The sequence below is a fragment of the Thermobia domestica genome, chromosome 4, assembly GCF_964235325.1.
Source record: "Thermobia domestica chromosome 4, izTheDome1.hap1.1, whole genome shotgun sequence".
Taxonomy (NCBI): Eukaryota; Metazoa; Arthropoda; class Insecta; order Zygentoma; family Lepismatidae; genus Thermobia; species Thermobia domestica.
The window spans coordinates 27322420-27345192 of record NC_137457.1 but is presented as its reverse complement, the minus strand read 5'-3'; the positions used below and the strand labels follow the sequence as shown (position 1 = coordinate 27345192).

Sequence of the window (22773 nt, the reverse complement as noted above, 5' to 3'; positions counted from 1 at the left end):
CTGACAGAAGAATAGTGTATTTTTGCTGGTTTCATCTATACTGACCCTTATGTAAGTAATCATACTTATTTAACTAAAAATTAAAAACTCATTTCAAAATACATTTACTTTATTATTTTAAAAAAAGCATAAATTAATATACGAATTGTATAAACATTTATCACAAATACACACACAAACACGACATAGGCTCATTTAAAAAAAACATATAAAGTAGTATATTGCGTTTTTTGTTCAAAGAAAATCTTCGTTGTTTTATTGGATACAACAAAGCGTTTTTCACTTGTCTTTTCTGATGTTGATGTTTTTTCCAGCATCGAGTACAAATTTAGAAGCATAGGTATCGTCCAGTCAATTTATTTAATCTCTGAAAAGATAAAAATTAAGAATACAATTAGTTTATGTCTTTTTATTTTAAAGGGTAACTAAGCTGAATCTGCAGTATTTACACAGCGCATAGTTCTAATACTCTTCCCACTTCTTACTATATATGTGCAAGTTCCTTTACGAAGACAAGTAAATTACAGGAAAACTCTCAAAGGGAGTGAATTGCTATAAATGAACATACAAATGTAGTATTTTAATATATAGAATATTAGGGGAATTTGTGGTAAACTTGGATAAGTAAGTAGTAGCTGATACCAAATGGAAATATCTTATATTCTTATAATTCCATATCCGAGTACGCCTCATTCTGAAACCACAAGCCTTTAAAGTTGTCGGCTTGCAATAGGTTTTTTTCTCATTCAGATTAAAGCAAAGCGCCTGAAATGTCCATCAACCCGATATACTAAGCTCTTCTACTGCTTGTCAATCACAATGGTCAATAGGGTCAAAATGGCGTCTAAAATATGGAATAGAAAAATAAAGACAAGTTTTTTTGAAAATTTGAACGAGAACTGGCAAATCTACACAAAATTTGGAATCGACTAGCGAAAACGACACGTTTCTATCATTTGTGGTTTTCGAGATCTCATTGTCGAAAGGACTGGCCACAAACATATAAACTGTTCTAGCATTTTAATATATCTATAGATTGGGATTGAGCATCTAACTTTTGGTTATTATTTGATTAATAAGTGAGTTTCTTTCATATAACATTACCCAAATCTAACCAATAAAGTTCATGGCCTTTCTTTGGTAAAGCAGCAATAAAATTATTAGATTTCTTATAAAGATATGGATGGTCTAAATGAAATAATGTTGATAGTAAAATTGTAAACTATTATCAAAGAAAGATAACTGAAACTCTTAAAAGTTCCGTGTTTTATTATCATGAGTGAAAGAGAGTTGGAGTTACATTGAAAGTTGTGTGATTCACTGTTATCAAAGGAAGGTAATGGGATTGTTAAAAATTTCTGTGTTTCATTGTTATAAATGGAAGAAAGTTGCATCTTGGGTTAAAGGCTCTGTGTTTTACTGTAATCAATGATAGGTAGTTGAATTCATATTAAAATCTCTTTGTTTTACTGTTATCAACGATAGATAGTTAAATTTATATTAATGGCTCTATTTTTACTGTTATCAACGACAGATATTTGAAATTGCATTAAAAGCTCTGTGTTCTACTGTTATCAATGATAGGTAGTTGAATTCATATTAAAATCTCTTTGTTTTACTGTTATCAACGATAGATAGTTAAATTTATATTAATAGCTCTATTTTTACTGTTATCAACGATAGATAGTTGAAATTGCATTAAAAGCCCTGTGTTTTACTGTTATCAATGATAGGAAGTTGAAATTATATTAAAAATTCTGGGCCTTATTCAGAGTCGTTCTGACGAATGATTAGTGCCATACTAAAGAGTTCGACTAACATATGTTTCCTGCAGTAGTCAGGCCTTTAGTATGACGTTAATATTACATCAAAACGACTCTGCATAAGGTGGTCTTGTTTTACTGTTATTAATGGTAGGAAGTTGGAATTATATTAAAAACTACGTGTTTTACTGTTAGAAATGAAATGTAGTTCAAAATCATGTTAAAAAGTGTATATTTTGCTGTTACCAATGAAAATTACAGCTTCTGTTGAAAAGTGTTGTATTTAACTTGGCGCTCGCGTGTAAGTCTTTGCGTTCTTAGTATAAAAATGGGAACTAAATATCAGGAAAATAATTAGCGCTATCTCTTGTGTTAATTGTTAACTAGAGAAAATCAGACAGGGCCAGCCAATCTAACCCAGTGCAATGGAATCATGTGCTTATTTTTCTGAGAAGGCAGTGTAAATGCCTCCACACGAGCGCCCGAAGGTTAACTGTAATAACTAAAAGTTATAGTGCTGCCAAAATGTCTTGAGCCGTGGCAAAAATGCGAACTAAAGCTCACACCCTCAACACACTGCTAAACGAGAGAGCCTTAGCCAAAGGAAATAAAATTCCTTCAGTCGATAGCAGCGCTTGGAAGGGAAGAATAGGTGTCAAGTCAATCTGGTACATCTTTAGCTGCAACTCATGTTAAAAGCTGTATTTTATTGTTATGAATGGAAGATAGTTAAAACTCGTGTTAAATACTAGTGTTTTACTGTTAGTTGACACCCGTTTTTAAAGCTGAACCTTTTCCATTATAACACATTTCGAGGTAAAGTTAAACGATACAAAACCCAGATGCACGACAGATATTAAAACATTGGTGTGCCAGCTTTCAAGTACTTGTTAAAATTATCACATAGATAGCAGCAGTATCAAAATAACTATACTTCGCAAACGTTCTTGAAAATCTTTTATGTTTCTTCTTTTGTAAACGTGCTTTTAAAAAGATAAAAATAAATAATTTTTCAATAAATACTTTTTTCAGTCTATCCATAATTAGTAGCCACTGTTTTGGTGTTTGTTTAGTTTTGGCGCATAACATTTTGGAAGATTTACAGATAAAATTCAATATTTTGCATGACAAAACATATTTGTAAAGAGTACCGGTAATGTCTTCAAGCATCAGAATTAAATACAAAGTAATACAATAGTGCTTTAGATTTAAAAGTGTAGGTTACTAGTGTAAAATCAATATAAATGCTTTACTTTGGATAAAATAAATTAGTGCATATGAGAAATGACTGTATTAGGTACTATTTTCCACAGTCGATATGTTTCTGCACAGTGTACAGAAGCTGTATTTTATGTTTACAAGTGGAGCGCTTCTAGTATGAAACCATAACAACTACTTTTAAAACTCATATCATTGCCAAACCCACTTGTTTTCACTATCCTCGCTTAGGGTTTATACACACTGTCGCTGACGCCTGCTCTCTTCGAACACACTTCCGTGTTACCACTCGGGCCCCCAGCTTCGCTCTACCGTAACTGTATTAGATAGCATTTGTGCTTTTGTGGCCACTTAGCACAGTTTGATGTTTTTTTTTTTTTTTGCACTGTAGCTTTTATGCCATAGACCGGACGGCGTATTTATACGCAAATAGTAAAAGAATTGTCATTTTTCAACAACTACTTCTGGTGGCCCCCTTGAATTTTATCTATGCCAAGAGAGACATTTTTATATCACCCAGCGCGAATCATTTTTCAACAACTACTTCTGGTGGCCCCCTTGAATTTTATCTATGCCAAGTGAGACATTTTTATGTCACCCAGCGCGAATCATTTAGAAGACAATTGTCATTTCTCACGAATTATTTCGAGTGGTGTGCCAAAAATAAACCTGCACGATTGTTTCTTTGTTTTTACACGAATGCAATCTGTACAACTGTATAAAATATTTGAATTACGTACACCACTACTTAATCCTTCTCCATATCTATTATCTGTGGTACTACTAGTTCTTAATTATAATACTAAGTAGCAATACTAGTTACTAACAAAAAGTGAATTTCGTGCCATATTGTGAAAGTACAACAAAGTACACGTCTCGGGGCTACAGGTAGAGGTTTATGCTTGTTGGAATAAGTGGGATGATTGCCATTACGAGTATTGCAAACAGAAGGTTGATTTAGTAATGGGCAATTTTTAACTTTATGAGGTCCTTTGCAGTGGAAACAAACTGTTGGAAGAGTGCACTTTCTTGTAAGATGAGAATTATGTTGCAAGCTATTTTCGCAGCGTATAGAGAGAGGTGGTGGCGTGCGAGAAAGTTCAACTCTATGATGACAGCGATAAATGAAAATCCCATTTTGAAGCAGATTATCGATGAGAGTTTTGTCGTCGGTGAGTAAACGAACCATGTATATTGAACCTGTGCCATTTTTCATGTGAATTACACAAGTAGGGTGTATGTCACCGGCGTTGAGTTCCTCTAAAATTTCTTGCTATGTGATCGCGGGATCGACATCATGCGTCACTACAGAAAGCAGTGAAGTACGCTTAGGTGGAGATGATGTTTTGTGACTCCAAGTCTGTAGTAACTGGATGTTTGTGTTGGTGCCAAACATGGCTGGACACATTCTATACAAATTAGGTGTTGGCAGAGATTAGAATTAGTTGTTTTAGGGATGATGCCGTTCTGAGTTCTGATAAATTGTAAATCCAGGCATGAGCAATATCGTACCACCTTAAAATAGAAAGATTTGATGTTATGCAAATTAAGTTCTAACATTGTAAAGATAATGTAGATTAGTCCCGAGTTTGAAGAAATTCCTTCCATAGGAGTTACAATGGATGTGTTGACGTCTGAATTAGAGGTTGATGAGCCGGATGTAGCTTTCGGCGGACTCCGTAAAGCCTCGGTAAAGGTAGAACGTGCAGCTGATTGTGAGTGTTCTCGATCTCTACGAGGCGAAACTTCGAAGTTTTGAGAAAAACATGTTTTTCGGTTTCAATTACGAATTTTTTTCTTGCCAAGGTTTTCGTGGTGGTTCCATATGAGTTGCTGGGAGATCTTAATATTTCCCCTTACTGGAAGATGCGATGTCCGGTATCCGAGGGATGGGTCGTCGTTAATGACTTCAGAAAAGTGAAGCCTTTCGTCTGTCGCTCCAAAATACATATAAAGTGGCATAGAACCTCCAAAAGGCGTAAAAAAAAAGGCACTTTGTCAATCTCCTTGTATTTATCTGAGAAGCAGGCCGGTAGCCAGCCCAAAAATGTAGTGGGGGGCGGCCGAAGTTAGGGGGGCCCGATCCAACCATATTATAGTTCATTTCAAGACTACCGTGAAAATTTTAGGGAGTCCAGCGAAAATTTAGGGGAGCCCGGCCCCCTAGACTCCCCTGGATACGGGCCTGCTCAAAAGTACGTATGAAATACCTCGAGAGGCCAGGCACGTAGCCAGGATTTCGTGAAGAAGGGGGGGTCCGTGACATGAAATCCTGTGGTCATCACAAAAGGTGCTCGATCACTCTAAACTATTTTATTGGAACATATATTGGTTCGTTTAGCCAGGATTTCGTAACGGGGGGGGGGGGAGTGACATGAAATTGTGAAGGCCCAGGAGCTCGATCAATCTAAACTACTTTACTATCAACATATATTGGTTTGTTAGGACAATAAAATGAGGATATGTTGGCAAGTATTTTAATAACAACCTATGAAGAAATTTCGAGCAAAATAATAATAAAAAAAAAGAGTATTGAAAAAGATTTTGCAATATTTACGTCCTTCTCCTGTTTATTCAAATGTAACAATTTTCCTTTCATTATGACCTCAATTATTATAAAATTTATATACTGAATACTGTCTTGTAAACTATCTTCTAATATAAATAAAATAAAGAGTTTGTTTGTGTGTTTGTCTGTCTGTGTGCGGCCTGGGGACCAGACGAGTGGACCGAGAGTTACCAAATTTTGGTCAGGGGTACCTTGGCCAGGCCCCAGATCAAGACGAAGCGTTTTTTTTTAAATTTCGAAACAGTGGGGTCTCAGGGGGGCGTTTACGGGAACCGGCTTATGAACCAGACAAATTGACAGAGAGTTACCAAATTTTAGTCCCGAATACCTTGGTCCAGGCTCCAGACCAGAGTTAAACGTTTTTGTCGAAATTCGAACCAGGGGAGTTTCAGGGGGGCGTTTACCGGGACATGTAAAAATAGTAGAAAATGTAGTAGTATTTATTTATTTATTTAACAATCACCAGATACAACTCAGAGGCCATTTTACATTGAATATCCAACAACATTAACAATGGAAAGGATTTGGGAAGGTATCGGTCAGGGCCTGTTTAGTAGGTGCCATCCTGGCATTTGCCTGGTAGGACTGAGGGAAACCCTGGAAAACCTCAATCAGGATGGTAGGTAGGCAGCGGGATTCGAAGCCACGACCTCCCGAATGCGAAGCCAACGCTCTACCACTTGAGCTATTAGTGTCGAATCCATATTTTCGCGGTCGCTGAAATCAATCGTGACACTTCCATTAGCGATGACTTGCAAGTATGTGGGCCGGGAGTCAGCAGGGGTTGGATACCGAGATATGTAAAAAATAGCCCGAAATGACCGATAGAAGTATCAAATCCATAGTTTTCACGGTCGCTGAGATCAATGGTGATACTCCCACAAGCGTTGACTTCCAAATACAGCAGCTGTGCGAAGCATGTGTATATTCAACTAGTTTTACAATATATGCGTTCCTTTCTCTGTTGAATCAAATGCTAACAGAACTTTCTTTCAACATATTTTTTTATTTTTCCGTCAACTACTGTCGGTTTCAAATGACAGGTTAAAGGAGCAACAGAAAATTGTCCTTGAAATAACATGTTTGATACTGCGAGGATGCGATGACGAAAAGTTATGATTAAAAATGTCCACGCTGTTACACAACAGCACTTATGCTTTCGGAAGCTTGAAATCTCCCTGACTAGTAGCGGGAATTCTGAGAATTCCATAACTTTTTTTGAAATTTCAAATTCCCTGACTCTTTCAGAATACCCGCTTACCTCGCCACCATATTGCAAGTAATACAAATCTCCTCATAAGAAAGAGTAAGCAAAAGCTTCCTGTAGTTTTCTTTTTAATTTTTAACGCTGATCTTTCTTTTTGTCATTTTATTTTGTTTTATCCTTGCTTAATTTTTTCATTTCTGGTCTCGAAGGGGGGGTCCGGAACCCCCCTCGGCTACATGCCTGGAGAGGGTCTACAATTTAACCAGAAAAATAATCGTTAATAAACGTTCATAAAACGTTCGTTATAATACAAACAAAAAGGAACAAGAAGATTTTCCGAATGTGCATGACTTTTCTTTCTTCTGCATTAAATTAGTGAATTTCTAAACACTATTCGCACAAATGAAAATTAATGAAGTACTGTATGTTTAAAAATAGAAAAAGAAATTATGTTTCATAAAATTGCAACGAGAGAGTTAAAAAACCATTTTTAATATAAGATGTTTTGCTTCAAAGTGTATATTAGTTTTTAATATTTAATAAGAAATATAAGAACAAATAATAAGCGCCATATCTTAGTGACAATTTTAACTATTAGCAAGTTGTGTTACCAGGATCTGTTCCAATACATAAGACTAGTCGCTGTATCGAATAACAAAACTATATGCTTAAGGTGAAGTCCTGGCGCTTAGGTTAACAAAAGATTTGTCAGATGGTGCGTATTTAGCTAGGTTATGCGTGATCAGTGCATCGATGCACAATGTAATTATTTCCAGCTTTCTAAACCGTATTGTGTTACACTTTTATTCATTGAAGTAGTTAACTTCCTCATCAAGTGCTGGTCAAGTTTGAAAATGTGGCTACGCTTGGAATCCAAATCAAGACCATGTGCACAAATCATAATCACTTGAATAAATTGAAACAGCATGAGGGGACTACTAAATATACCGTAAATTTCACAAATTTTTGATCGTTTAGTATTGGTATGTTTGAAGCGCCGGATAAGCTCAAGATTCTAGAAATTGTTCATAAATTTACTATTCTCTCCACAAGAACAAGTAAAACTTTTATATATATATATATATATATATATATATATATGTGTGTGTGGGATTTTTTTGGACAGTTTCTCGAAATGGGACAAAGGGGATTTTTGGAAAAAAAAAATTGGCGGAATTTATGGGATTTTTCATGTATATCTACTCCATATATGCCAACAAAATTGTCTATGAGCGAGAAGTAGACAAATGACCCCTCAGTAATGTTGAAATTAATGCTAATTGTCAAATTTTGTTAGTATAAAAGACATGTTAGTGTTGAAGTGAACTTACGATTACGACTTACGATTTTTTTTTAAAAAAAAGTGCCAAGGAACGTTGAATTGTACTCTGGTATTTAAAAAAATACAAAAAGAAAAATGAGAGAAAGAACGGAATTATTAGAAAAGGGTGAAACGAGAATAATCAAACTTCCAAATCGTTCCGTGCGAAATGACTAAAGAACGAACTTTATCTGTTTACTTATACGTTCAGTAGAAGATAATGGCACAAAAGCGTGATAGGGAATACTGAGTTCATAACCACATGTACTTATATTCATCACAATTTTTAATTGTCTCTTTCAATTAACGAAAATACTTGTTCATAAACTGTTTGATGAACGTAAATGATCGGATTTTTTTTTTTTTAAATAATACACTCATATATTGAAGAAAATGACTCATATACACATAATTTTATTGCCATGCTTTATAAGTTTAGAGAATTTTGTTATTAGTGTAACGTGGAAAATTCAAGAGAAAAACGGGAATTTCTGCCTCTCGAGATGGGATTTTATAACGTTTCAGGTTGGCATCATTGATTGTCATAGTATGAATTAAAGTTCCTCGTGTGTAAATAGACGTCGTAGATATAGACAAGGGCGCCAATCCTGGGGGACCGAGGGGACCCCCCATAGCTCATGTGGGCCCGCTATTGTATTTATGAATATACAATTTTTGGCATAATTTGTGTGCAATTTGTCTTAAAATCTTCATATATCTACCTTCTGCATCTGAACGCCCCCCCCCCCCAATTTACAGAGAAATCGACGCCCTTGGATATAGAGCATTTGTTACTCTTGCTGTTAAACTGACTGGCCTAGAAAGAACTGTATTCTAAAGGATGCTATAGAACGGATGATAGAAGAAAGAAGAGGAGAAAAGAGACCATAATTAATCAGGTGAACGAAATTAAAATAGAAACTTTTTAGGACAAGAAGGGATTATTAGGAAACTGTGCATGGAAGCTCCTCAGTGATTCGCCAACATAAGCACCAATCTTTAACGGAAACTTACACAAAAGCCAGTGGTTTGATTTTCGGCTTTTAGGAAAACTGAAATGGGTTTTTGAAAACTGGTTCAGTTTTATTCCAAAAATGGTTTCAAGTTTAAAAGGTTTGGTTTCTTATCTAAAACGTCTTTCCTTTGGTTAACTTGTTTGGAACAGAGTATTACGAGGGAGGATCAGAAACTAAAGTTACAACGCCCATATTTCTGGAGTTTCGTCTGTTATAGAGGAATGAGGAATGTGCGGTGATTTTAATACATGGAGTAGACAACTGTGCAGAGTTTCAACTACCTGCCACCTCGGCGCTAGTTGCAGGTAAACACAAATGGCGGCATTTGAAAAACTGGTCTCACGAGCAAGTCCGCTCAGTTATTCGATTTTGTGGGCGAAACATGTAACTGCGGCTGAAATTCACCGGCAGCTGGTACAGATTTAATCTCGAAGCGTGTCGCAGAATGATGTCGAAAGTTTAAGTTTGCGGCTGGCAGACAAAACGTCACCGACGTGAAACACAGTGGCCGACCCAGGACGTCATCAACAGATTTGAACAAAGCTCCCTACAGCCCTGAGCTTACTCCAAGCTACTTTCACCTGTTCCCGCACTTGACGGGGCACCTAGGAGGCCATCGCTTCGTTTCAGACGAGGAGGTGAAACACTTCGTGACAACGTGGTTGAACATGCAAGAACAGGATTTTTTACCAGGAGAGAATCTTTAAAGTCATTCCACGATGCAACAAGTCCTTCAACCGCTACGGAGACTATATCGAAAAATAACCTAACATATGTACTATCTGTTGGCTGTATTGCTTGTATGAAATAATACATACACGTTTCACTGCAGGCTTTGTAACATCACTTTCCGATCACTCCTTCTATAAAAACAGATATTGGCTTCAAAGAAAAATCGCACTGGTTTCAGTAAAGAAACAAAAAAAAAACTTATTTGGAGAGAAGGGAATCCGGTTTTGATCAAAAATCAAACCGGTTTTGGAGAAAATAGAAATGTTAGTTTTTTTTTTTTTTTTTTTTTTTTTTTTTTTTTTTTTTTTTTACAAACCAATTTCTGTTGTTCAACCGGTTTTGCTCATTACTAATACTGATAAAATAGATCACAACGTCTTGATTATTTTATGAGACCCAATAGACAAATTGGTTTCCAAACTGGGGGACTTTACCTTCGAATGCGTGAAAAACTATCAAGGGAGCATGTACTACTGAAAAAAGAAGAATGAACTATGAAATTATTTTTTAACTGCAAACGCGTCAGCTTTATTCATGTATTTATTTAAATAGCATGAGTACTTTAACTTTGCATTTAAATAAACTCAAATTAAATACGTATTGAAAAATATGTTTTTCATATCAAATGTGTTCAACAACATTCGTCAAATGAAAGAGACCTTTCTTTTCATTCTGCATTGACCGGGAAAGTTAGTGTGCCATTGAGATATTATATACGTTCTTTCTAGATTGCAACACCCAGACAAAAGAACGGATCGCCCCAAGTATCTGCAAGAGCTATAGCACAAATGACGCGAAATATGTACGCGATCCAGTGTTACAGTCAAACAAGTTAAATTTCAAATCGTAAGTTACTGTTTTGTACTGAGGCTAATGAACCAAGAAAAGGTAAATGTAGTTTGAAACAAGCTGAATTGGTAATCTTGGCCTTATTAATAATACAGACAACAAATAGTTTAAATTTATTAGCTGCCTATGTTTCGGAGAAAATGCAATTGCTCTCTTATTCTCGAGAGCGTGTCTGTGCAAAATCATCGTCCGCTTATGACATCTGTAAAACCACCAAATGTACTCACCCGCACCATTTGTAATATGGGAAAGAGTTTTTAACCCTGATGAGAACAATGTCTATGTAACCCAAAGTTATATAATTTTTAATATGGACACCAGAGTGTGCATGAATCTTTTAGTAAATTCCTATTTTCTTCCACTACATTTTTTGTCTTCTAAAGCTTTTTCTTCACCATAATTCAATTTCTCATATATAATGCACTCCTTAGTTTATAACTAACAAACCTTTGATCTTAAGCAAAATATTTCACTTCATTTGTAATTCATCTCACGTAAATGTTTCAAGTCAGGATATTGTTTTAAAATGTCACATCCTACTTGTGAATGAAGATTAATACTATTTTTTTTGAGGACTCCTAATATAGTAGAGAATAAAATTCTTTTTGAGCGGCTCGGGAAAACATACTGGTATGTCACATTTTTTTAGTACATTGGAAAAGAAGGTTCAGTATTCCTATGCAGTTCAATACAGTGATTGTACCAAATATGCTTCTCCTGTCATTAAACTACATATATGCTATTTTATGTTTTAATCCCAACCCATTCCAATTAATGATTCAATTTCACGGTACCATTATGTATGCCGAGCCACTCATTCGCTTTTGTACTTACTTAGGAAATGCAATGGCGTCCTTGACCTGAACAGAACTGGATGAACTTGCAAATGATGAACTTGATTCATCATCTCCTTGTCTAACAACAAGAGAGTCTGCTGTTCCTGTTGTTTTCCCATCGTCAGACACAACCTTATGGGACACCGCGATGCCACTTACTCCATCCTTGCCACCAGCGGAACCTGTACGGACGTCAATGAGACCAGTGCCACCATGGTACCCGCCAGCATATTCTTCTGGGCCATCGAATCCACTATGGGTACCACCGGCAGATCCTACGAAAACGGGTCCTGGCTTTTGAGGAACATAATTTGGACCATGCAACACACCTCCGGGGCCACCGAATTGGTTTGATGAAGAAGCTGTTGCAGCATTACTATTTGAACTGGATGAGCCTCCTTGAAACCCAAACCCAGGGCCTTGGACTTCATGAACTGGTCTGATTCCTCCGGTAGTCAAAGGCAGAACACCATGATGACCACCACCGAATCCTGAAGATTGACTACTACTTTGAGATGCCGCATTACTTGATGATCCGGAAATAGATGGAGATCCAGCACCAAACACAAAACCACCATTAACAGGGCCTGGACCAAAAGTTTGGGGACCACCAAATCCGCCGCCACTGTTTGAGTTGAAACTCTGACTATTAGCATTGGCTGAAGATCCTGAAGCTCCTCCGAAGTTGCTGTTAAAGCTTTGACTTGCAGCGTTGCTTGCCGAAGAACCTGATCCGAAACCATTCGAACCGAAGTTTTGAGTTGCAGCATTACTAGAAGATCCAGAAATGCCTCCTCCGAAAGCATTATTGTTTGTGAATGATTGGGCAGCAGCATTGCTAGAGCCTCCACCTAATCCACCTCCAAATCCTCCTCCGAAGCCGTTGTTGTCTGTACTGAAGGTTTGACTAGCTGCGTTGCTTGAGGACCCACCAACTCCACCAAATCCTCCTCCAAAACCAGCACCGTTGCTATTGAATGAGGCAGCATTACTTGAAGCACCCCCAATTCCACTGTTGAAACCGCCGTTCACGTTGAATGTTTGGCTTTGGGCATTGCTAGAGGATGATCCACCGCCAAACCCACCGTTGAAAGATTGACTAGCAGCATTGCTTGCGGAACCACCAACACCGCCGAGACCAAAATTGTGATTACCAGCATTGCCGATAGTTCCAGGTCCTCCGGAAGAAGCAAAACTTTGGCTGGCAGCATTGCTAACTGAGGAACCACCGCCTCCATGATGAGCAGGACCAACGAATCCTCCTCCAAACCCAGGACCGCCAGATGATGCTATTGCAGGACCACCACCGAATCCTCCATGACTGCCAGCACTGCTGGATCCATGAGAAAGCCCTCCACCAATACTAAATCCAGGTAATCTTATACCACCGCCAAAATTGAATGTTTGACTCTGGGCATCACTTCCGCCAAAACCACCTCCATGGAAAGGTTTGTGGTGATGATAGTGTCCACCGCCAAGAGCAGGCTTAATGAAGTTATGCGTTTCCTTGAGGATATGACCTGCAACATGACTCAAGAGTCCAAAACGTTCTTGAATACCACCTTCCTCTGGAACAGAGTCAGTACTGTCTTCAACCGTATTTGTCAGCGTTGTTGCACCATCTTCAGCCGAAGATGGTTCCGTGACAGATATGGGTTGTTCTTCGTGAGACTCTTCAGCTGTTTGAACCGGTAAAGCTTCATCTTCCTTGCCCTGACCATTGGGTTCTTTATCTTCTTTGGTTTCATCTAAAAACACTACGATGTCCTCTTCAGTTTGGCCTCGCTTTGTTCGATGTCCACTAACTTCAATTAGAGCTGGGTATTCATACAGAACCAACACTTCTGGAAAGAAAAAGAAGACGAAAATTGTGTATTCGTTTGATAATTCTAAGGACAAATTATACGTATTATTAACTATATTATTTACTGAATACGTTTTAGGACTTAAGGCATTAAAACCGAAATAAACCAGAGTTTTTTTTTTCCTTCTATTTAAGAACTATCATAAAGCCGAGAAAATCTTTTTCTTGTAGAAATAGTAGAAATAAAAATAATGCTTTACGATAATCAGGCCACCTATTAAAATGAAGCTGATCCTGGAGTAGATTCCCAACAAGTTTTTTTTTCTGTCATGACATTACCAAGATGGTACACAGCAAAAAAAAAAAAAAAAAAAAAAAAAAAAAGAGAGAGAGAGAGAGATGTTAAAACAACACAAAATGACTGTCGCTTTAGCGCGTTATTTGTGTGTTAATATAACACATAAGATTTTTTTTTTTTTTTTTTGAATGGAGAAGAGAGAAATGGCTTCTTATAAGGATGATGGTTTTCAAAAACTTTATTACTTCTCCAGCCTCTCAGAGGGTTACGCCCTCTCTTTGGCATGTGGTTCTCTAAACAAAAATACAATTTGGAAAATAATTTGTTGGGCTAAGGGAAATTTGGGTAATGTCATCAGTTGATCATTTATTTTCCATAATTTATGTAATTAAACATGTCTTTATTATAAAGTACACTAGAACAGGCTGTGAAATGGAGGTGCGAAAAGTGAAATATAATGAATTTTATATATAAGAAAAGGATAAATACTGTGTTATAAGATAAAGAGTGAAATATAAATTGAAAAATAAGTGCAAAATGTGCGATAAGACAAAACTGTGCGATAATTGTGGCGGTGAGCAAAACAAAAGATAATGATGATGTAATATGAGATGAAGTGCCATCACATCACAAACACAAAGAAGTTAGTAAGACAGATGTAGGTTAAATCTTCTGTCCCGGGGCGACTCGGGACTAATGATCACAAGGGGAAGCCCTAGTTAGTTGTGAGGATGTCTGTGCTAAGATGGAAAAACATGAGGAATATGAGCATGGATGATATAAATGGCATAGATGTCGCGTTCTGCTACTGTGAGGTTTGCATGGCGGACATATAATGAAATGAGTATATTCAGAGGGGTATGCTTGTAACGATATGCGGCATCAGTGAGAGCATCCGTTCGAAGAATATCCAAGAAAAGTGGATGACCCATTTCTATGCGAGATGTAATGTACCGATTACGAAGTTGTGCAATATGCTCTGTGATCTTCGGAAAGTTGATGTATTCATACGTGAGCCACGTAGGATACGGAAGTTTAAGTCGGTGGGCTAGACGAATAGCGTGACGCTCCAATATGCAAAGTTTTTCGTAGAAGGAAACAGAGGCATTGCACCAGGCAGTATGTCCAAAGGTGAGAATAGGACGGAGAAACATCTTGTAAGTATGGAGTAGAACATCGGGTTTGAGGCCCCACGTAGTACCCGTGAGACGACGTAGAAGATTTAAACGAGTAGTTGCCTTAGTTTTGAGTTTTTGCAGGTGTGCACTCCAAGTTAGTTTGGAATCAAAAACAACGCCCAAGTACGTAGCAGTGCTGGTAGTGCGTATTTGGTATCCATCAACTGTTATTCGTAGCAGTTTCGGGTTACGGTAGACTCTGGAACGTCTATGAGGTGGTATGAAAACCAGTGCTTGCGTTTTGTCGTTGTTAATGGTTAAATGCCATTTCTTGCACCAAGTGATGAAATTATCCAGAGTTGCCTGGAGTACAGCGCTGATTTGATGGATAGTGTTACCAAGTGCAAGAAAAGCTGTGTCGTCTGCATATTGGAAAGTAAATACATTACGTGGTACTGTTGGAATGTCAGAAGCATAAAGAATATACAATAATGGACTTAGAGCCGACCCCTGTGGAACTCCAGTAAGCGGAAGTATTGGCCAGGAGAGTGCTTTACCAACTGTGACATATGCAATGCGATTTGTAATGAACGAGTAAATAAGCCTGAGATAGCATGTGGGAAGTTTGAATGACTGTAGTTTTGTAATAAGACCATAGTGCCATACCTTATCGAAAGCCTTTTCCAAATCCATAAGAATGAGGCATGATGGAAACCCTTTGTTAAACTGATTTGTAATAATGGTGCTGAGACGAAGAAGCTGGTCATTTATGGAAAAACGGGGCCGAAAACCTGCTTGGTGGATTGGCAGTAGAATAGTAGTTTCAAGATACTTATGAAGTCGAGAGACAAGAATTTTTTCCAGAACCTTGCTAAATACTGATGTGAGTTGGATTGGTCTGTAAGAGCACACAGAATGGGCAGGCTTATTTGGTTTTGGAAACATACAAATTTTAGAGATTTTCCACTCTGAAGGATAGAATCCAGTTTGGAGTATGAAATTATATATTGTAGTCAGTATCAGGAGAAATGAGTATGGCGCTTCTTTGATGTGTCTATAAGAGATGTTGTCAATCCCAGGTGCTGTGTTCCTTTTCCGTTTTAGAGCCAATTGGATTTCGTCGGTAGTAATAGGTGTAGTGAGTGGGTGTTCCGGGTCAATCACATGTTCTGTGGAAGGTTGCAGTGCAGGAATACAAGACAGATCTGTCCGTTCAGAGCGTTTAGAGGCAGCTGTTGGCGTAAAAACGGTCTGTAGTTGTGTAGCAAAGGCGTTGGCTTTTTCTTCGTCAGAAAACAGAGGAATGTCATCTGCAACTAACGGGTAGGTTATCGTGGTGGTTTTGCCAGTAAGTTGATGAAAACGCTTCCAGTAGCGAGAAGGGTGTGCTTCCTCGGATAAAGTGTTACAGGTCTTGATCCAATTACGGCGTTTATAAGCGACAAGATAGTTATGAACAGCTCTTTGCCATTGGCGATGTTGATGAAGACATGCTTCATTCCCGGTTCGATAATATTCTCGAAGATGCTGTCGGGCTTTCTGGATGAGCGTAAGATATGTCGGTGGTAAAGCCGGTTTGTGGGAATGCACTTGTTGCATCGGGATATTCTGATTGGCACTGGTTTGAATTGCCGTAGTAATAGCTGCAAGACAGGTAGAAAGTTCGGTTTCAGTTTTTGGAGGCGTAATGCTAGAAACTGAATGTTCCAAGTCGTCCCGAAAATGAGCCCAGTTTGCCTTATCATACCTCGGAACCCGACGAGGTGTAAGTATAGGACGTGGGGGTTTTCCTCGAGTTAATGTTAATTTAACTGGGTGGTGATCACTTCCGATGGAATCTAGAACTGCAAGCTGACAGTCATTAAGAAGATTGATAGAGGTGATGACGACATCTGGTGTAGTCTGGCTGATAGGTCTGGTATGTGCAGGAAGAACATGAAGATAAAGCTGAAGATTATTAGTTATGTACTCGTGAAACTCTGTTTTTTCGCGATCAGTACGACTATGAATATTAATATCCGCCATGATGAGAATATTCCGATGGTTAGTGGCTATGTAACGGAAATATTCTAATGGTATAGGTTGTCGTGGTCGAATGTATATCGTACTGAAATTGATTATGATCGATGGAAAGTATAAAGTGACTAACAGGTATTCCGGGAGATGCCCTAAAGCTTGCGGAGTATATGTGCGAACTGGATATTTTGGAAAATATCCGATTGCAACTCCCCCTTGGGCACGAGCAGCTTGATCTTGAAAGTCGCAGCGTTGTAATTGATATCCTGGAATACGAGCACATACAGTCGGCTTCAAAGCGGTTTCATTTAGAGCAAAAGCACTAATATGCTCCTCTAATAACAGAGTTTCAAGTAATAGTTTATGTTGCTTAAAGGATCGAATATTGACAAATAAAAAACTAATCCCCATTATGAAGAAGACGGTGTATATGGTTTTAAACCGTGGTTTCCAGCGATCCAATATGAAAATGAACATAATTATTAGAATAAGTGGCATGAAGATTAATGTTAAAAAGTGATTTGGCTGCAGAAATGATATGTTGTATGACATGAGCTCGCTGAAACGGAAATATGTTTTGCAGTACTAGACTAACATAGCGTATAAGATCTTCAACTGTGAGCGAGGGTAATACTGATTGTGTAGGTGGTGTAGTTTTGTCTGCTGTTTTCAATGGAACAGTAAGTTCTGGATGCTCAGGCGTAGGTGCTGGTTTAGCCTTACACCGATAGCTATAGGTGGGGTGAAGCCCACTGCCACATGTATTGCATTTAGGTGGTCCTTGTAAATTGGGGCAAGTTTTGGTTTCATGAAGGCCGGAGCAGTAACCACATTTAGGTTGATTACGACAATTGCCCGTAGTGTGGTCGTTGTACAGCTGACACTTTTCGCACCGGATTGGCAGCGGACCCTGAGTTTTAGATGGTTCGACGCGATGAATTTTCTTATAGATAGGTGCTCCAAATCTGAGAAGATAGTCGATAGTATCTTGCCGCTGCGATAGAACTCTTACCATATATGTAGGACCAGTGTTATTTCGAATGCGAATACATTTGTCCACTGTAATGCCTTCTTGTGCTAATTCCTCTTGAATTTCGGCGTCAGTTAGATCAGGAGAGACACCCCTTATGACTACCGACAGAAACGGAGGTTTTCTAGGGGGTGGCTGTTGTTTGGGTCGCTTGTCCGTGAGTTTAGTGAGTTTCGCGTTCTTACCAAAAATTTCATAAGAAGCTTTATTACGGATTGTAATTCCAAAATTTGGATCATTAGATTTTAAGATGTAGCCATTTTTGGTTTTAACGATTTGTACTAGGGTATCTCGAACCCGAGGAACATACTTAGCAATTTGTAGAAATATCATTTTAGGGTTTGTGTACTTAGTGTCATAATCAGTAAGTATGAAATGGAAAAGAGAAGCGTGAGTTGATGAAACTGCAGTAGATACACCAGAATTTTGTCGTTCAACCTCGATATCCATGGATGTTATTGGTGAGCGAGACCGGATGCGTTTCGCGGATTGCGTAGATTCGTTTGATGGATGTCTGTCTCTAGATGCACTGATCGGTTCATGGCCCCAAGAAAAATGCCGAGTGCGTGTGGATGGTTGTGCTATTGAAGTGCTGGGAATTGGAGATAAAGATGGTAAGCCAGAATGTCTGCCTAGATTCGTCTGTCCAGTGGTATTGCCTGAGTCCGCCATCGTAGATACGTAGTCTAGGGCCGAAGCCCAAATGAAGATGAAGATGAAAGAAAGAATGATAAGATGAGGTTCAAAAAGCAAGCTGCCCTCCGAAAGTGAAGACTTTCGTCAACCCTCTAAATGCAGTACGTGTGCTTTGCTCACAAATGCGTATTGCAACACTTGATCCTCGCTCGCACATTAACTCACATAAGAGAGGTTAGGCCTCTTGATTCAGTATGAACACATAAGACATCGCCTTTCGAGCATATCAGAACTAACTAGTAATTGTCAGTGAGAATTTCCATTGGATTTTACGCTTGCAACGAGCAAACCTTCACACCGTATAATTGACATTTATACCAAGTATCGAATAACGTAATATGTTTTGCTGTAATTGGTCCCCAAAATAGTTTTGTAAGCCTATGAATGGTTTGACAATAGTTACATGAGTCGCAGTTATGCCATCTGTTGTTCTTATATCCTAGGAATAAGAAAAAACAGATAAGAACAAACGATGGCAGCACTGCTACTCATGGAACTGTTGTCGGACAATTCGTAGGTTTACAAAACTATTTTCGTGACCGATTACAGAAAATACGTTACTCGTTACTTGGCACAAATGCCAAATATACTGCGTAAAGGTTTGCTTATAGCAAACTATAAAATCCATTGGAAATTCTCACTGACAATTACTAGTTGCTTCCTGATATGCTCGAAATGCGATGTCCTGGTGTTAGTCATTCTAACACTTCAATTTTTGTTATGTAATATTGTTAATGAAATATGTCCAAAAATTAACATTAAATCTTAAATTTTATTTTTTACTTAACTATAATAGTGTTTAAAGATGAGACACAAATGGATAAGATAGATCACATTGAACTAAACTAAAAAGATATGTTTGAAAGTAAATTCAAATGCGCAGTTTTCGAGATAAATGTTTATGGGACTAAAACGTATATCGTTCATTTCCCAATAATAATTTATAGTTCTTATTCTGCTGGACACATTATTTACTGCACAGTATTTATTATTACAAGCATATACAAGGTTCCCGAGAAGTCCCTAATAAATGAAGTGAAATCTTTAAGTTTTATGTACCACGATTATGCCGACTACACTAAAGGAGACAGTGATGATAAATGAATGAAGAGAGTTGGGGGAAACGGAAAACTCCGAGAATATCCACGCACACGGTGTTTGTCTACTATGAAACTAACTTGGCGCGAGCTGCGATCGACCCAAGGACCCCTGCACCAGAGGTGAAGGCTCTACCACTGAGCCATCGTGGTACTAAGTCTATAACAAAATTCAAATGAAGTATTTATAATATCAAATAAGACACCGTAAGACAAAGAAATCACAGCAGTTGACATGACTGCGCTCCATATCTAAGCAAAGCTGTCATCTCTCCGCGGTGCTCAGGAACACACGCTGCAACATTGCTGGGGTAATTCTACGCACCGATGTCGAAATGCGACTGCTTTGTATGTTATGTAGTCACATCAAGAGGCACGTGTACAAGGCGAAGATTAAGGATTTGGAGAACCTGCGTGAAAGCATTTCGGCATCGGTGCGTGCAATTACTCCAGCAATATTGCAGCGTGTGTTTAACTGCTCCGCGGAGAGATGGCAACTCAACTTGGATATAGAGCATGGACATGGACATGTCGAACCGCTGTAATTTTCGTTGACACGGTGTCTTCCTTGATGTTATTAATACTTCATTTGAATTGAAATGCTGCTTCCCAGAAATGGTTAGAGACTTCTAGGGTATCCTGTATTTACTGTTATTTGTGTTTTAATAATGGTAGCCTATACACTAGAAGCGGATCTAGGAGGTAAAAAAAAGGGGGGGGGAACCATAACCCAGACTATGATAGGTATATTATGAGTTTACTATAAACCTTCAAAAATATATAAATAATAGCTTAAATTAGTTTTGTCACTCAGAAAACTGGGAGGCCTAGGTCCTCCCGACCCCAAGCTAGATCCGCCACTGGTATACACAGTCCTAACATGGATGCACATTCTCTTAGCAACTCGCAATAACAACGCAAGTACTACTGGTGACTTTTGCATTACAAGCTCATTGTGATAGTGTTTTGTTTCACGCTTATCAAATTTAAGTTGTAAGAAATACAGGAAATGTAAATATCCAAACAACTAATTTGCTAGTAAAACTATTAAAATTAGGAATCAGATTTCTGGTCTTTCGGCACCTATGGCCATGTTAGACGATCACTAGGATTAGGATTAGAATTAGATTTCTGGACTTTCGGCATTTATTAGACCGTCACTAGGATTAGGATTAGAATTAGATTTCTGGACTTTCGGCATTTATTAGACCGTCACTAGGATTAGGATTACGAATTCGATTTTTGGGCTTTCGGCATTTATTAGACCGTCACTAGAATTAGGATTAGGAATTAGATTTCTGAGCTTTCGGCATTTATTAGACCGTCACTAGGATTAGGATTAGGAATTAGATTTCTGGGCTTTCGGCATGTATTTGACCGTCACTAGGATTAGGATTAGGAATTAGATTTCTGGGCTTTCGGCATCTATAGCCATGTTAGACCCTCAATAGAATTAGGATTAGGAATTAGATTTCTGGGCTTTCGGCAATTATTAGACCGTCACTACAATTAGGATTAGGAATTAGATTTCTGGGCTCTCGGCATTTATTAGACAGTCACTAGGAATAGGATTAGGAATTAGATTTCTGGTCTTTCGGCATTTATTAGACCGTCACTAGGATTAGGAATTAGATTTCTGGGCTTTCGGCATCTATGGCCATGTTAGACTGTAAATAGAATTAGGATTAGGAATTGGATTTCTGGGCTTTTGCCATTTATTAGACCGTCACTAGAATTAGGATTAGGAATTCGATTTCTGGGCTTTCGGCATTTATTAGAACGTCACTAGGATTAGGAATTAGATTTCTGGGCTCTCGGCATTTATTAGACAGTCACTAGGATTATGATTAGGATTAGGAACTAGATTTCTGGTCTTTCGGCATTTATTAGACCGTCACTAGGATTAGGATTAGGAATTCGATTTCTGGACTTTCGGCATCTATGACCACGTTAGTCCGTTAGTTATAAGGGATGACGTTCCTCGGCGATCACACTGCCCGGGGAATTGGGGAGGAAGAAATGATTGGGGAAGAAAGGGAAAGATCTGGGACCAGTATGTTAAGTACCATCCCGGCATTTGCCTGGTGGGAATGAGGAAAATCTCAGGAAAAACCTCACTTACATGGCTGGCCTGAAAAAAACAGTTACACTTTTTTTTGGAATCGAACTCGGAACTGTTCCTACAAAAGGCGAGAGCGTTCGAGATTACACAACGCGGGGCCACCTGACGGTAAAAGTAATTAAAGTCATCTGCAGAACAACATTTGAACAGAAATAACTAACTAACTGTATGGCCTATGGAACCCGGAGGTTCAATGCCGCGTTCACAAAAGCTCTCCACTGACTTCTATCCTCAGTTAACTGCATCCAGTTTCTACTTTGTATTCCAATCTCTGCGAGATCCATTTTAATATTGCCCTCCCATCTGCGCCTAGGTCTTCCTAATGGTCGTTTTCCGATTGGTCTTCCAGTCCAGACTTTGAAAGCGTTTCTACTTTCTTCCATTCTAGCTACATGACCCGCCCACCTAAGCCTCCTAGACTTGATGACCCTAACAATGTAGGGTAAACCGTATAAATTATGTAGTTCCTCATTATGAAGTTTCCGCCATTCTCCATTCCCGTTCCTCTTAGGTCCGAATATTCGTCTCAGGATCTTGTTCTCAAATACTTTCAGTCTATGTTCTTCCCTCAGAGTAAGTGACCATGTTTCGCAACCATAGAACAACAGGCATGATTATCGTTTTGTATATTTTAAGTTTCAAATTTCTCGACAGAATTCGCGACGACAAGAGATTTTGAACCGAATAGTAACACGAATTCCCTGCTTTTAGTCGACATTTAATTTCTCCGTGAATATGATTTTCGTCTGTTAATATTGATCCTAGATATTTGAAACCATCCACTTTATCAAAAGTATTATTTAATATTTTAACGCATCCATAATTTGCTGTATTCCGGTCCCGACGCACTTCCATGTATTTAGTTTTCTCTGCATTTACTTCTAAACCCATGTTCCTGCAAGCGTTTAATAAGATCTCTGCATTTCTTTCTATTGTTCTCCTATCATCCCCTATTAAATTTACATTATCAGCATATGCTATAACCTGGTGAATACCGTTCAACTCTAGGCCCTGGTTGCTATCTTTGATTTTCCTTATAGCGCATTCCAGAACGAAGTTAAATAATAATGGCGACAACGCA

The 22773-nt window shown here is 38.3% G+C and overlaps 1 protein-coding gene across 1 annotated transcript in view; it reads right to left on the bottom strand.

Annotated features, from left to right (window-relative positions):
• Window positions 1-91: 91 nt before the first annotated feature.
• The window catches only part of LOC145683790 (uncharacterized), a 45409-nt gene continuing 22727 nt past the window's right edge, over window positions 92-22773 (bottom strand). Inside the window, exons 2-3 of the mRNA XM_081755372.1 lie at window positions 11510-13355; window positions 92-367 (exon numbers count right to left, since the gene is read on the bottom strand). Of these exons, the coding sequence (XP_081611498.1) occupies window positions 361-367; window positions 11510-13355 (1853 nt within the window). The 3' untranslated portion in view covers window positions 92-360. The remainder of the gene's footprint in view (window positions 368-11509; window positions 13356-22773) is intronic.